Raw genomic sequence first — 15,927 nt, 5'->3', positions numbered from 1 at the left:
GTGCCAGGAGTAAAAACAGATGTTACGCTATTCAATGTTTGGATATCAAACTCTACCCCAGTACAACTTATACGTCCCACAAGGCATGTGGATAATCTAGTAGGTTTGGGAATAGATGAAGTGGCCAGAAAATGTTTGGCTTCAGCTTTTTCATGCCAAGTTTTCCTAAATGCTTGACATTAAATATGAATCAAATCTAGACTCCAGCAGTGTAGCCAAGAGTAGGATTCAACTTTGCACACAAACTCAAGAAATCAAGGTTGATCTGAAATATCAGTAAACTCTTGGAGCAAGTTTATGTAGGAGCATTTCCACTAAAATCCAAAAAGAAAGTACAAATACTGCTTAAGGCAACTGGGGCTGAATCCCTTTTGATCCATAGGCTTGGTAAAAGCAGAAACTGAAATTTCTTCCAAGGCTGAGGTTCTGTTATGGGCACATTCCATTTTCCCATTGCTCAATTCAATGTAAAATTACAAAATGTAGCACAAACAATCACTTCTTGTTAAGTAATTAGGATCAAGTGACAAGGTCATCACCACAAATGCATACATTTACTTGTGCTACACTCTTTCCGGTCTATAATTCTAGAATAGGAAATGTGGATGTATGAACTGTTTTAAGGGTAGAAACAGCAAATTTGTGTGCGTATGATGCAGCAATATTAGCACAAAGAGACTCAATAACCAATACATTTTCACACACAAAAAAATTCCTCTTGCTCACAGTTGATATTTCAGATTAAATACAATAAAAGTAACAAATGTAAGACAGGGTTGTAAGAGCAAAACAACAAAGGTTCAACACCAAACCAGAACATTAAGTTCATTTATGAGGAAAGGTTCCAAATCTGAGGATGCTTTAGATCTTTAAAAAAGCGAGGAACATAATAGAGGTGCATGAAGTGTAGCAAGATGTGGAGAAAGGTGACAGGGAAAAGCTCCATCTCTTCACAAAGTGCATAGTTAACTATGGAATTTTCCCAAAGGTGATCCAGTCCAGCTTTATCTTCCCAAAGTGGCGAATAAAATGCTTCTGGAAAGTCCACAAGCAAGTTAGGAGTGCAATCTCCTGGCGTTCTCTTCCTCAGTGATTAGTATAAATTGTGGGATGTCATCACAATATTGGAGATAACGTACTGACATCACAGCCAGGAGCCATTCCAGGAACAATTACCATGAATATGTTTAACCCCCTTTTAAAGCTTCCTAAGTTAGTGGCTACCACCACCTCTTGAGATGGCAAATTCCATAGTTGAAGTATGTGCTGTATGTACATTCTTTTGCCTGTCCTGAGTTTCCCACCATTCAGTTTCATCTGGTGGTTTAGGATCCTAATAGTATGGAAAGAGAAAAAAAAACCTTCTCCATTCCTGATTTCTTCCTCAACACACATACTGTAATTGCATGCAGCTATTTCATGACTTCTTGTTCAACCTTTTTTCTACACTAAAAAACCTTAAAAGTTGTAGACATTCTATATTGCTCTATTCCCTTGAACATATTCACTGTCCTCCTCTGTACCTCTTCCAACCATGCAGTACCTTTTTCAGAGTATGATAATTGTTACAATATTCCAAGTATACTGTAGACTCATCACAGATTTGTATAAAAACATTGTGATGTTGGCATTTTTACTGGCACTTTTGCCACCAGTGGCCTCCAGAGCCAAGTGCCCAGTGATGTACAAGTGTTCACTTATCCCCAGGGTCTTCAGAAAGCTGGTTGGCTGCCATCCAGTTTCAGAGGTTTTAATTTACTTTATATCCGCAAATAGCCTTTCCCAATGTGTGGCTTCTTTCTTATCGCTTCTATTTCTGGGGTCCTTAGATCAGGATGGGCAACATAGTGCCTTCAGATATTCTGAACTTCAGTTCCCATGGCTGCCCACCAGTGTAGCCAACCACTAGAGGTTAAGGGAGCTTTAGTTCAAACATTTGGACAGCAGTACTGAAATATACTTATTTTATTCCCTACTTAGAAATATGGAACTGCCTCCTTTTCTAAGGCTACTGGATCTGGGCTGAAAAATCCCCAAATTAAGACAGAAATTAAAAAGTTAAAAACCTAGGCAACCTCTAGATAGCAGCAAAGGGTTCATTTTATGAGTTTTTATTGGTTTTTATTGTTTTTATTATTGTTCATAAGCTGCCCAGGGTTATGCTACATAAGATGGGCAGCTATATACATCTTTTAAATAAATATTTTTTTCAGTATTGCTTTGCTGCCATCTACTGGCCATCCATATTTTTGCATCCAGATCTGGTAGTAAACCCAGAAATATGGCCCATACAAATTCAAACTGTAAGGTTTTTGTTCATTTAGCCAGGCTTTGCTCATGGTCACTCACACCTTGGTCATTTCCTATTTGGATTCCCCATGGGGCAATCCTTGACCACCCAGAAACTACAACTGATCTAGAAAGTAGAATTAACATTCTCCCTCAACATTTTATAGCCACCAAGTTATTATAGAAGTGTGAAGCTTCTCCCTTCAGGATTGGTTTTTGGTTGGTTGCTTTACTGTATTACACAACAGATAGATGTTAAATGCAATATTTAACATTATCCTAAATCTATCTTGCATAATAGGGCCATGCACCATTTGAAAGTTATTAGGAAGAAGTGTTTCAGATGCACCACAGCACCTCTCTCATATTATCAAAGCAGCCTGTTTTTAAAGTTTCTGCTGGAGCCTTAAAAAGTTGCTACTGCTTTAAGAATTCTATTCATTAATATTAAGGCAACCTTTAAAGCACTAGGTCCATTTTTTCAGGCTTGCATAAAAGCCTGAAAATGGTCAGGTTCCTTTAATAAACAGCAGGGAGGTGCTGTGCTTGTGCATGGTTCAAAGCACTGCTTCTAAATCATTTCCAAAGGGTTCTACAGAGCAAAACCACAAAGTAAAGCCCTGTTGCATAATATTAATCTGTTGATGAAGGCAGGAGAGATCTTAGATTCGTTAATAGTTTACTGAAGGCATCTCCAGGAGCGTGCTAGCAGGTGATGGGAAAGACTTCTGCTTAAGCCTCTGAATAGACAGTTAAACAGAGCAGTCCTGGAGCAGAATGACTACTAATGTAATGAAAATGCATATATTTGTGTATAGCAGATGAATCGTAGTTTAGCCGGCCAACCAATTTAGGATGATGTATTCAATCCATCTTATATACCATACTGCATTTTATACCCTTTGGGATAAAGTTAGCGAACATCTTTGGTTTCTTGGGCAAGGGGAGCTGCGTAAGTTCCAAATGTTCTCCAGGCGGTTAGAAATGGAGAAAGGCACGCGGAGGGCTTCGGTCTCCATTCCACCCTTCGGCCAACAGCTACCCCTAGTGGCTGCTGCGAGACGCAAAAGTTATCCTGCGCGTTTAAATCTCGCTCGTCGGCTTCGCTGCGGTCAATAGGTTTAATCAGCGAGGTAGCTCCGTGACGAGGTCACTAACCGAGCATTAACTCCTTTGTTTCCGGATAACGCCGGCTATCCCTCCCCAACCAGGTGGACGGCGTACCAGCACCCGGAGGCATCCATTTCCCAAACGAAGAAGGACCGAGGGGGTAATGTAAAGCAACCAGGCGTCTCGTCTCGCGCCACTCCGCTGGCAAAGGGGGAGGGGCGGGTGGAGGCAACCCTTGGCGGAAGGTGGGGGTCGAGTCCGCTCTTCCGAGACTTAGACGAAGTTTGGCGACGCTGCTCGTTGGAAGGGTTTTGCTTCGGAGGCGTTCGCGTGCACCGAGCAGGGGGGAAAAACCTCTGGTAGAATTTCACTTCGCGATCTCGCCTTCCATCCACGTGGGGGGCGCGAGGCTAGAGAGGCAGGCGAGAAAGGGGTGACTACTTGCCCGAGGGTGCTTGGGAGGGGGATCCGGCATTGGTCGGCGCGGGAGCTCGTCGTCGTCCCGAGCGTTTCATAGACTACCCTCGCTCGCTCCCCACATTTACACCCGAGTGAGCGGCTGGAAAGAGTGGAGGAGGAGGAGGAGAGGGTGCAACTTTCGCCTGTTGCGTCGATTACTCCCGGCACGCCCGGCCTGCTTACTCTCTGTGGAAAAGCCCCGGGCGTGCCCTGAAGCTTCCTGGCTGGCTTGCTGGCCTGACAGCGGCCGTTCCCTGAGCCGTGGCACGTCCCCCGTACTTCCAAGCCGGGTTGGGGCTGGCTCGCTTGCGCGTTCTCTCGGTGCGCTCCCCCCACCCTTCTCTCTTTCCTTTTCTCTTGGCCAGTATATTTTTAGGTCATTGGAGTGGAGGGGTAGGTAATCCCCGGGCTCAGGTTCCAAAGGAGGCGGGTTCCGGCCGGAGGTGGAGTCACTTTTTCATTTAAATCCCCGACTATAAAATGGGTTTAAGGAGAAGCGGGATCTCATCAACTGAGCCGCCGAGAGGAGTGGTGGGAGTGAGCGGCGGCGGGGGAGGCGCGCGGGAGGCTCGGTACCACAGCGTGGGTGCCCAGCGGAGCTGCTACTCCTGCCGCTGCGATGCTACACTCCGTGGGCGCCCATACCTTGCAAACGCTCAGCCAGGTGGCCGCCTTCGTGCTCCTCCTGCCGCGCTTCCTCCTGACTGCTGTGATGCTCTGGCTCCTGGATTTTCTCTGCATCCGGAAGAAACTCTTGCTGACCGCGGCGGCGACACCCGGTGAGGAGCAAGAGTTGGCGGCGGAGGACGGCGACTCAAGCGCGGGGAGCTGCCCGCCGGACGACCCTCCCCTGTGCGTGTCCGACTCCAACCGCATGTTCACGTTGGAGTCCCTCAAAGCCGTGTGGCACGGGCAGAAACTGGACTTCTTCAAGGCGGCGCACGTCGGCGGGACGGCGCCCAACCCGGAGGTCATCCAGCTGGACGGGCGCACGCGGCTGCGCATCCTGGACTACGCCCGAGGCAAGAGGCCGCTGATCCTCAACTTCGGCAGCTGCACCTGACCACCCTTCATGGCGCGCCTGCGCGCCTTCGAGCGCCTGGCCGCGCATTTCGTGGACATCGCTGACTTCTTGCTGGTCTACATCGAGGAGGCTCACCCTTCCGACGGTTGGGTCAGCTCGGACGCCGCTTATGACATCCCCAAGCACCAGTGCTTGCAGGACCGGCTGCGCGCAGCTCAGCTGATGAAGGAAGGCGCGCCGGGCTGCCCGCTGGCCGTTGACACCATGGACAACGCCTCGAGCGCCGCCTACGGGGCGTACTTCGAGCGCCTCTACATTATCCAGGAGCGGAAGGTGATGTACCAGGGCGGCCGGGGCCCCGAGGGCTACAAGATCTCGGAACTCCGGCGGTGGCTCGACCAGTACAAGAGCAGCCTCCGGGCAGGGCCCAGCACCGTGGTCGTCCAGGTGTAAGGAAGAACCCGCGGCGGACGGAAAGCGGGAGAGCGGACGGGAGGGAAGAGGGGAGCTCTTTTCCCGCCCCTTTCCGTAACTCCCGAGAGGCTCTGTGTGAGTTTTCATGCAAGACGTGCCCGAGACTCTTCGTTATTCAAATCATGTTGATTTGCCAAGCATTTGTTATCGACATCCATTTCCACGTGCGGTTTTGTTTTCCTTCATTTCCTTACTGCGTGCGTGAACGAATAGATCTCTCTTTTGTGTGGGGGGAAAACGCGTTTACTGTTTTTTGAGGGCCTGTTTCTGAGCGTGTGCGTGCACGTGCGGGCTACGGGTGTACGTGTGCGCGCGTGTTTCCGATGGGAACGGTCTTCTGCCGTGCACGTGTGTCTGTCGGAGAGAAGTTTCGCGTGCCCGAGCGGTGTGTGTTCTCTCTCTCTCTCTGCTGTCCTGGCAAAAACCTTGGCTGGAGTTTCTAGCGTTTCTTTATGATGACCGGTTTTGAAATGGTTTTGGAGCGCCAGGAAACCGAGTCTGAAATTGGGAGACGCTAGAATTGCCACTTTTGTTTTTGTGGAGAGCAAACAAAACACAGAAAACAAAAAAACACAAAGTATTTATGTGATCTCTGAGCTGGTTTGTTGAGCTTCTTTTCTCTTTTTTGTAAAATACCCGTTTTTTATGAGCTTTTTATAACATTATTAATAAAGATGATTGAATAAAGTATGCCTCATTTGAATCTTTCTAACTGAAAGGAGGAGGAGGAGGTAAGGCTCCAAACGATACTGCAATTTACTCCACTTGGGTCTGATGAGGGTCACAACAGGCTGGGAGAAACAGCCCAGGAGGGACCCACATTGGGGGAAGATGGTTTAAAGTATTACCCTGTGCTTGTGGGTAGGTAACCATTTATGAAAGAGCTTTGAGGAATATTCCCAGGGTGACTCAGACCTCTGATTTGGGGAACCTGCTTCCAAACAGGTGTGATCTTAAGCAAAGGAGAGGGATACCTTGATGGGTGTGAAGAGGTCAGTGCTCTAGCATTGCCTTCCGTTGGGGTCACAGCTGCATGAGCTGCCCCCTCCAGTTTGCCCATTGCCTTCCGACAAGGTGGAGGATTGGCACCACTGCCAAAGACTTAACTGGGAGGTATGCAGGTTTGTCTACCCCAGAAGGCAGGATACCTGGCATCACCCCTGGATATGTTGGGAGAGACAGCTTGTATTTTATGACAGGAGCCTTTTAGGATTTGCCCATTGTGCTAAGCCATTGTTTGTTTGAACCATGGTTTCTTAAGCAGAACTTGCTGGCTTCATGCAGTATCCTGAATCATAAACAGAGGTTCACAAATCACAGTGGCTGAGTTTATGCAATACTTAAACCACATAATGGTTTAGTATTGTATGAACCTAACCACTGTTTTATGAAGGCTGTAGGAGCTAAAAAAACGAAATAGGTCCCCAAACACTTTCCCCCTTCCCATTCAAGTAAGGTTTACACAATTAGAATTCTGCATTCGCTGTGCATTGAAGCCCATTTAGCATGCAACATACAGGGTAGGATTAAAAGTCTAGAAATTAGGTGCCTCTCTTCTGTAAAGTTTGTTTATTCTTAAACCATTTGGGGGGGAAAATGGACTTCAAGGGTTTGCTACTATTATCCTGTGCTGAATATGTAGATGTGTAGAGAAGGAGCCAAAAATATCCCCACTGTGCTGGGTATATTTGTTAAGGGAGAAGATTGTGAGGCATAAATCATTTTAACTTGTTGGGTGGGCTGTCCTCTGAAGCAAGAGGAATAGTTGGATTCCCAGACAATGCCTCTTAATATCTGTGGGCTATCTACACCCCCGCCCGGAAAAGAACTGCACACATCCAGTAATCCTTGAGGCTTTGGTTACATCACACCTTATCAGCATATTGTTCGTTGTGGTTACTGATGAACAGTTACCTGCTCCACGGATTTCTGGTACTAATCATGAGTAATCTTTGGAAAGAATTGAGTAAAAGGGTTGTGAAAAGGCAGGTGACCTTTCGGAAGGGAATTAATGCCAAGAGAAAGGAACGGATGCTTCCATTCTCATTTAGGAGCAGTTTTCTCAGTTGCAACTCTTCCCTGCACAGCTATGGTGTGGATAGGTCTAATCTTATGCAGCACAACTTCAAATATTTGCATGTGGTTTCAAGTATCAGTAATGTTGTGTTGTAGCAGGGAATTGCAGAGTTTGTTTCTTAGCTGACATTGCACATACAGGTATGCTCAGCAGATATTAAAATATTTTAGAGTAAAGAATTCTGATGTTACCCTGTGTGGTCCTTATCTGTCTCCCCCCATCCACAAAAGAGTTGCCTGCTCCGATATACACAAAGCCTTTAAAAATGCCTAATAGTTTTCCACTTTCCTACCATTCTAGATTCCTTAAGTCTATTCTGATCATTTATTGGTTTTATTAATGAGGAAATCTGCCTGCTCTACCATAATTTTCCACATCCCATAAAAAAACTGCTTTATTCTAAGCAATATGACCTTAATAAATCTGGGCAGCCAACTGCTTACAGCTGGGCTAAGAGCTATTATCTGTACTTGTTTCATTATTATCTTCAGGGTACTTTGTTTACTTGAATTGAGCAAAGAGATATTACTCAAACCCAAGTGCTAATTTATGTATTATTTATAATTATTGTATAGTTAGATGTTATATAATAAAGAATACCAGCCAAATACAGTCAGACCACCAACAGAACTGCAATGTTTGAACATGTAACCTATAATCCAAAACTCGCATTTCTAAACATAGTGGTAGGTTATGTGACTTTTGAGTCACTCTGAATTCTCATACTACTGCTGGCTAACCATTTCAAAAATTGGGTTGCAGCCCTGAAAATTTTGAGGTGAAATCTTCCTCGAATCAAGCTCAACTCCTGGAAATACAGCTCCAGGAATCAACATCCTGGGAATTCCCTTTCATTTCTTGAGAACAATACAGAAGTAGTTTACTCAGCAGTCTCCATGGAAGCAGAGGATCAAAAAAAGGATTTTTTTTTTCATTGCATGAACAAAAAGTGTGGGGTTTGGACTGTGATGTCACTTCCAACATCTTCCCTTTTTGGGACACACTGGCCATCTGCAGAAACTGCTTTATTTTGTGATTGTTCAGTTCTCAGTCTAGCCTGGTACTACTTTCTTGTGGTCTCCCATCCAGGTACAAACCAGATCTAGCTCTGCTTATAGCTTTCTTAAGATTAAGCAAAGTTGGTTAGGTGCTGCCACATGATGTTAGACTTTTCTACCAGGACTTGGCAGTGAATCACAGACCTCCTGACTTCACAGGACTTAACATGACTCCTAGGTTAGGACTTGGCAGAAATCTCATAGACATGGCTCAGCTCGAGAAGACTGTTTATTGCAGACATGAATGAAGCCAAAATGAAACTGTTGATTGTGCTTCCCAAATGGCAATGGGCAGTCTTTCTCTTGCACTTACAGTGGCTTAAACCCATCACGTTTTTTTCCTGCCCTTCCCATGAATTAATAGACTCTTTTTGGCCCTTGATAGAGGTGGTGAATATTTACAGAACTACTATCTGTGGCCTGAGAACCACTAACTCTTGCCTTTAACTCACATATGGCGGCTACATGGACACATCCATGTTGTTTTCTTCACAACAGTGTGGAAGTAGTTAGCCGTTACCTTCTTCCAAAGGTGCTTTTAAAAAAAAATTCCAGTTTAACTGAAAAATGTTAGTGTCCCTTTAAAATAGCAGCCTTGTAAATCTGTGGCCATTTTGGTTCTGCCCCTTCCATGCCATCAGGAAACAGCACAGACTGGTTTGTTCTTCCAGCCTCAAGTCCTGGCTCATAAACCCCACAGGGTGGCCAGCAAAGGTGACAATCCAGTCCAGACTTTCCTAACCATTGTATGGTTTATAATAAAGCACAACTTCTATCACAAAAGCACATTTGAAAAGTAATCCTAAGCAATTTTTCCAGCAAAAAAAAAAGAGAGGCACGCGTATGTAGCAATGTTTAATTTGGCACTTACATTTTAATCAGAAAGTTAGTGGTAGTGACAAAATAATTCAGTTACTAAATATTTACCTAGTTCTAAATTCAGTCCTTGAATCACAGTAGGCCAAAATCATGATTTGGTCTTTCCCATTATGTATTTAAGGGTCCTTGAATGGCCCACAGGTTATATCTGTGGCCTTGAACCTGGCTAAGGAAGACATTCTGGATTCTAGCTTTATTCCAGCCTATGAAACCTGGATGGTAGGATTTCTTCATTAATTTGCTATCACTATACTCCACTGATATCATGCCCAGCTTTTCTTCCAATGCATTCACTCTTAAACTGAAAAGAAGCATGCCACTTGGTTAGTTAAAAGCACATCTGAGTAAATTCAGATGAAATCTGCACTTGAAAACAGCATCCAAGCAAAAGTCTGTCGATTTCATCACTGAGCTCAGAAGCCAGGGGTGCCACTAAATGTATACATCAGTGACCTATAGCCGGTCCCAATGTTTTGACTAAAATAGACATTGAATTTGTGAGTTTTATACTTTGAACTGTTGGGTACACTTTAATTTTCTTTATTATAATTATATCTCTATCTTTCCTCCGTAGAACTCAAAGCAACACATACTGTCTCCTTCCCTGTGAGGAAGCTTCCCAATGATTTTGTGAGAAAAATTAGGCTAACAGTGTGGTAAGCAAAAAAACAGAAAACAAAACAAAAAAAACACAGCTGTTATTTCCAAATGTTCCATTCCCAGTGTGTTTCAGAAAATAATTTTAAAAATTTAAAATATTTTTTCTTAATTTATTAAGGAACACACATGGTGGACAGTGCTTTAGTCCCCAGTGATTTTGTTTTTGTTTTATTAAGAATGCGACTGTCCCAAAGTTATCTAGCAAATATAAGAACGAAATGAGGACATGGATTGATTCTGGTGTCTTCTGAATATATTGGGCTTGTTAACTTCAGCCATGCTGGTTCTGAGGATTCTGGAGGCTGAAGAGCAACAGATCTGGCATATCCAAAGGGCAATAAATCCAAGAAGGCTGCTGTAACCACATACCACCCCCCACTCCATTGCATTCCTTCTGCTCTTGTGGAGGAGACATTTTATTTTAAATCCAGGGACACCGTCTCCAGGTTGTTAACACCACACCAACCAGAATGGCTTGGTGGAGAATCTGGATAACGAAATTGTGCTGCAGAACCTCAGGAGCTGTTGCATGAGACGATGTAAAGTAGCTGCTTCCTGCAACTTCTATTTATATCTCCAATCCTGAATGAGAGGAAGGCCCAGAAATCCAGGTAGAATTTCCCAGGAAGCATAGACCTACTTCCAGTGTAGATATAATTGTACTCATATATTTAGCAATTATGTGAATAATTGATATTAAATAAATAGATGCAAAGAGCTCAATGTGTCTTAGAACCTCTGTTTCTAATCCAGCTTGCATCTATTATTTTAAAACATTAATGAAGCTGTTAATTGCATGAATGATACTACTTCTGTTTTGGCCTTCAAAGTAGCATTATTTATTTGGATTTATTAGATTTAGATTTATAAACCACTTGATTCCATCATTTTGATGGGGGGATGGAATAAATATTCCACCCAATAGGCTTACATCACAATCAGGTTTTGTTGCAATGTTTTTATATCTTAGCAATGCCAAATAAAATAGCTTTATGCAAGCTGGTGCTTTGCAGATGTTTGGTTTACCACTGATAGGATCCCAGCCACCAGGGCAATGAAACATTGATGGCTGTATGAGTGACATCAGCAGTCTTCCATTCCACTGCATTGGGACATTTTAGTTTAGGCCTCACTTAGACTAGCAAAGATGATAAGGCTGGACTTCTTCATTTTGAATATAGAGTATATTCTATATAGACTATAGAAGATGGGGTTAGCGTTCCCAAAGCCACACGTGATTATCCTGTCTTGATAGGCCACAATGAGCTGCTGTTGTTGTTTTAGTTTGGAAATATATTAAAAGCTAAGTAGTGTCAGCTGTCATCAATTGTGGTTTGCTGTGCTATCTCTGGCACCTTTGCTGGGTAAGTGCCAGAATCATGGTTAATGTTAATCCATGCTTAGAGTGTCCTGCCTGTGCAATAATTTCTAATTATTCTTATTCACCATGATACCCAGCCATAATACCATAGAGCAAGTGACAAATTCAAACATAGTAATCATACTGATTTTGCAGTTTGTTATTATACTGGATAGACTTACATACCACATACTACATACTAAATGAAGAACAAGCCACATTATGGCTCACTGTGACTTATGAACCCAGTCACCATGAAGCATCTAATACTTGGTTTTAGTACAGCAAGCCTCTGCTAGAAAAAGACATTAGAAGTTCTGCTTCCTTTACATATGCCTTTCAAAATGCCTTCCCTTCATTTTTAGGATCTGCTAGAGAAGCAAACATAAGCAAAAAAGCACCAGCTGAGCACATAGATCTGAGCACATGTATCTATGGATAAATGCCAATGGTTACAATACAGCAAACATGTGCCGCGTTGGCGCATTTCTTTCTTTTATCAACAGCATACACATACACTGAGCATGGTAACACATATATTGTCAGCATTAAACCTTTTTCTCTTGAAACAAAAAAATGGCAGCTTCTTGTTCCACATAGAGAGATTAAAAACATGATCTCTGTTTTAATGAGTTCAAGAATGGAACCAAAGTAGTTATACCTAAGATTTACATAGCACATTTCTGAGCATTGAATGCATTTCATGAATAGGTGGATGGATGGATTTCAATGAGCCAAATGTGGCAGGGGCCGCCTTCCCAACTTATCTTAATCATAACCCCGCACAATACATTAAGAGACTAGATTTATCCATTGCACTAAGACTACATCCAACTCATAAACTATCCCAAGGGAATTCTTATACCTGGTTCACACAATATTGTAAACCATTATATGTTTTATTTGAATTTGCCACAGTTTTATGTTACCGGAGCCATTGTGGATATATCTGTGGTTTATGGTCGAGTGTGACATGTTAATTTATTTTTTTATCTCTCACATTGATATAGCTAACCAACTGAATGTTTAATCAATCCACAGCTAATTAAACCATGCCTTAGAATAATGTGTAAATCAGGTTAACACATTAGCCACACTAACTAAGACATGATCTCAATGAATTTCACAACACCTCTAAAAGATAAATTAGATCAATCTCATATTGTTGATGGAAAGATGAGACTAAGAGAAGGATGGATTAACTAAGGCCACACAGTGAGTTAAGTTAGTAGAGAGAAGAAGCAGGAGTTTTACAGCTCACATATTTAAGTCATCCTGACATGGAAGATTTAAACCATATTATGCTTTATTCATGTTTGTAAGGCAAAATTAAAACTCTGCCATTTGTTGTTTTAAATCTGAATACCACATAGTGAGTGATATGTAACCAGCTAACTTAAAGAAAAATTGCCCAAGAAGATGATGTCTAAAAGCATGTTTAAACAGTTTTTAAAGTCCCATAGCAAACCATGGAAGCAACACTTAAGCATAATTTTTGCAGCAAGCTTGCCTTTACATGCAGCTGTAGAACTAACCTCAGCAAAGAAGCAAAACCTATAGATTCACTTCAGCATAGTCCACAAACAACATAATGGCAAAAAATACATTTCTCTGGATATTGATTTACAGTTTTTTCCTAATACTCAAAGCACACGTTTTGTATTTGACAACCAAACTGCCGAGCTCAACAAATAAAACAAATAGTTTTTATAATTGTTTTGTTTAAAGCTCACTTAAACAAGAAAGGGTTTTCCTATGTGGCCCTCATGCTACGGAAAACACTCCCAAGGAGGTGCCTTTGATCCACTCTCCCAGTATTTAGGAAAATTATGAAAACTCATTACTTTTGCCAAACTTGTTATTATTGAACTGTGATTTTATTGTTTTTATTCTTATGTTTCATAATTTTTATTTTTTAATATCTGCAGTCTTCCTTGAGTATTGTATATGCAGACACATGGAGTATAAATCTAATCAATAATTTGGCAATCTGAAAACTTAACACCATAGCAACTTTATCTATAATGCATGTTTTTACTTTTGGCAATTGGTTGAAAAGGAAAGCACAGCACACACAGAATATACATAGGGACCACAACATTTCAACCTACAAACTCTAACTTTCTCATAGCAAAGAGTTAAAATAACAGTAAACTTAATAACCAGACTGGAATATATCTATTTTTTATGTCCAAAATGATTTGTCCCAGTCTCTGAACATGTGATTACCTTACTCACCTTTGTCCTATCTTCAGACCAGAGTCTTAGTTTGTCCTTGTGGCTTTATTGGCTAATGCTCTTTCCAAGTCTCTGTGGCTTGGAACAATTTAAAAAGCCAACCATAAAACACTGGAACCTTTGAAACAATGTAGAACAAAACTCAATTTTTGGACAAAAATTTGAAAGGACAGAACTTCCAAATGTAGAACTCAGAATATCAAAATGGTCACTCTGAGTTTGGAATATTCAAATTGGGGGGGGGGTTATATTTCTACTGTATTCAAAAGGTTTGGCAGCAGACTTTAAAAAAAAAGATTTTCCATTGCCTCCTAAAGAAAAATATAGCAGGCATTAGTTGACTCTTTGTCAGTCAAGCACCAGGTAAAAATAATTCTGGGATCACACAGCAAGTATTTAATTAGGAAAAGGTACTTAAATAAGAATGTACGTTATTATAATATCTGGAATTGGGGATGACCATGTTTTGTACTCTTCTTTGGTCTCACAGAAAGTTGCTTATCTCAAGTCAGATTAATAGTCCAGGTTCCTCGTGTCTACTCCAGGAATGAGCAACTCCAGCAAAGTTGGTGCCTCTTGACCTACTTTCAAATGGGGTCTGCAAGCAAGTGATTCCAAATATCCAAGAAGAGTTTGTTTTCCACTAGTAAGAGAGAAGACAGTACAGTAAGAGGAGTTTCAGAAGGAGGAGGTGGGGTGGGGAGCACCAGAGAGATATTTTTGGCTTCAGTGTGACCTACCTTGTGTCTTCCTGCAAAAGAAACATGACCCTTAGAAAGAAAAACGTTTGCCCACCCTCAACCAATACTGATGGTAATTATTCAGGGTTTCTCATACCTATCCAAAAATGGCCAGGACTGAACCCGAAACCTCTGCATCGAAAGGATATGTGCTGTCACACAGCTGTGCAGAGACCTGGAAACACACTGGAACAACAGTCTTCCAAATCTTAGGAAGATAATTCATTGAACAAATATATTATCTACAAAGACCCTAAAGAGAGGCTGATTGATACAGATGTAACCAAGAGAGGCTTTGGGAGAAGTCTGGAAGCCATTTCATTTGTCCATTATTGCATTTATATTCTGCCTTCAGAGTTTCCCCTCATTTCATCTTCACAACAATAACCCTGTGAGATAGGTAGAAAGGCTTATTTATTTATTTACACATATAGCATACAGTCCAATAGCTAGGACTGAAGGACACTGACTGGCCTTACTCAATCCCAACATGCAACATCTTAACCACTACATCACCCCATTGCCTTTGTTCATTTAAGGTGGAAGTATTTAATTATTGTCAGTTTCTTTTATCTGCGGAAGACCCCCATACACATAAAATCAAAAGGCCCCATGCTTTGTAGCCTGGGGGGCCTGGTACAGAATGATGTAGTAGGTAAAAAACACTAATAGGTCAAGTTCCCCACCTTGCAAAATGAAAGTGTTTTCTGCTAGCATAAAGCCACCATAGACTTGGTGGCCATGGTTAAGCAGTCATGGGTTATTTTGACTATGTTTTGATAACTAGGCCACAACAGTAGAGTCCACAGATCATGTGAAATCATAAGCCATGTTTATAAACCATCAAGCCTGGGTTGTTACTTTAGGCCAGAACCAAGGCAACCACGTTACAGCATAGTGCATTGTGTCAAGCCAAACCAAATGTGAAACTTTTCTCTTGAAAATTGAAAATACTGATGTTCATCCAGAGAAAAACAATGGGTACATCTTTCATCATGCCTTGCATCATATTTAGTAGGTCCCTGAAAGGCAGCAATTTTGTATAGCCTGAAGCTTACTGCTTGTCTAATCCTGTTAAAAGATTCCTTAAGAGTCAAATATTTCAATTTTATTGATTACAAAATGTTTCCCATCAGTGAAAAAGAATTAACTGAAGGTGTTGGGAAACTCCCTTCACTACGCAAATGAAGGTTATCTGACCCCAGCATTATCTCAGCTTCTCCTCCAAATGAATCATCGCTGCAATTTCACCAGGCATTGGGCATTCTTAGAGATCAGTTTCAACATGATTAGAATGAAGGACTAAGGCTCTGTCCACATCACAGAGAATCTTACAGCTAATAAGGAAATATTAAGATGGGTCTCAGTACTAAAATTATGTTTTATTTCTTTTCTTTTCTTCTCTTTTTTTCTCTTGTACAACTCTCTCCCCACAAACTTAAAATAACATAAATATCATTTTTACATTCTGTCATTTTAGTAGTTAAATACAGAAGGATTTGCCTCTACATAGATATGGATAAGGCTAAGATACATACCATACATGAAATAGCAATCCA

The 15,927-nt window shown here is 41.9% G+C and overlaps 1 protein-coding gene and 1 long non-coding RNA gene across 4 annotated transcripts in view; both read left to right on the top strand.

The window, feature by feature from the left end:
* The window catches only part of LOC148214701 (uncharacterized), a 152,855-nt gene that overhangs the window by 87,621 nt on the left and 49,307 nt on the right, over positions 1-15,927 (top strand). The window contains exon 4 of one of the 3 annotated variants that reach the window (XR_015797686.1): positions 9,945-10,026. The exons of the other annotated variants lie outside the window; for them this stretch is intronic. This is a non-coding gene — a long non-coding RNA (uncharacterized LOC148214701). The remainder of the gene's footprint in view (positions 1-9,944; positions 10,027-15,927) is intronic. 3 annotated transcript variants of the gene reach the window in all.
* DIO3 (iodothyronine deiodinase 3) lies at positions 3,462-6,023 on the top strand. Its single transcript, XM_015889288.3, has one exon. It carries the CDS (start codon positions 4,478-4,480, stop codon positions 5,333-5,335), a length of 858 nt encoding a protein of 285 aa, XP_015744774.1. The 5' UTR covers positions 3,462-4,477; the 3' UTR covers positions 5,336-6,023.

The sequence above is a fragment of the Python bivittatus genome, unplaced genomic scaffold (genome assembly GCF_059951505.1).
Source record: "Python bivittatus isolate LINGU-HERP-01145 unplaced genomic scaffold, Pbiv_v1 ctg000580_np1212, whole genome shotgun sequence".
Classification (NCBI taxonomy): domain Eukaryota; kingdom Metazoa; phylum Chordata; class Lepidosauria; order Squamata; family Pythonidae; genus Python; species Python bivittatus.
Note: the sequence above shows the minus strand (reverse complement) of the source record. Positions and strands in the feature narration are given on the sequence as shown.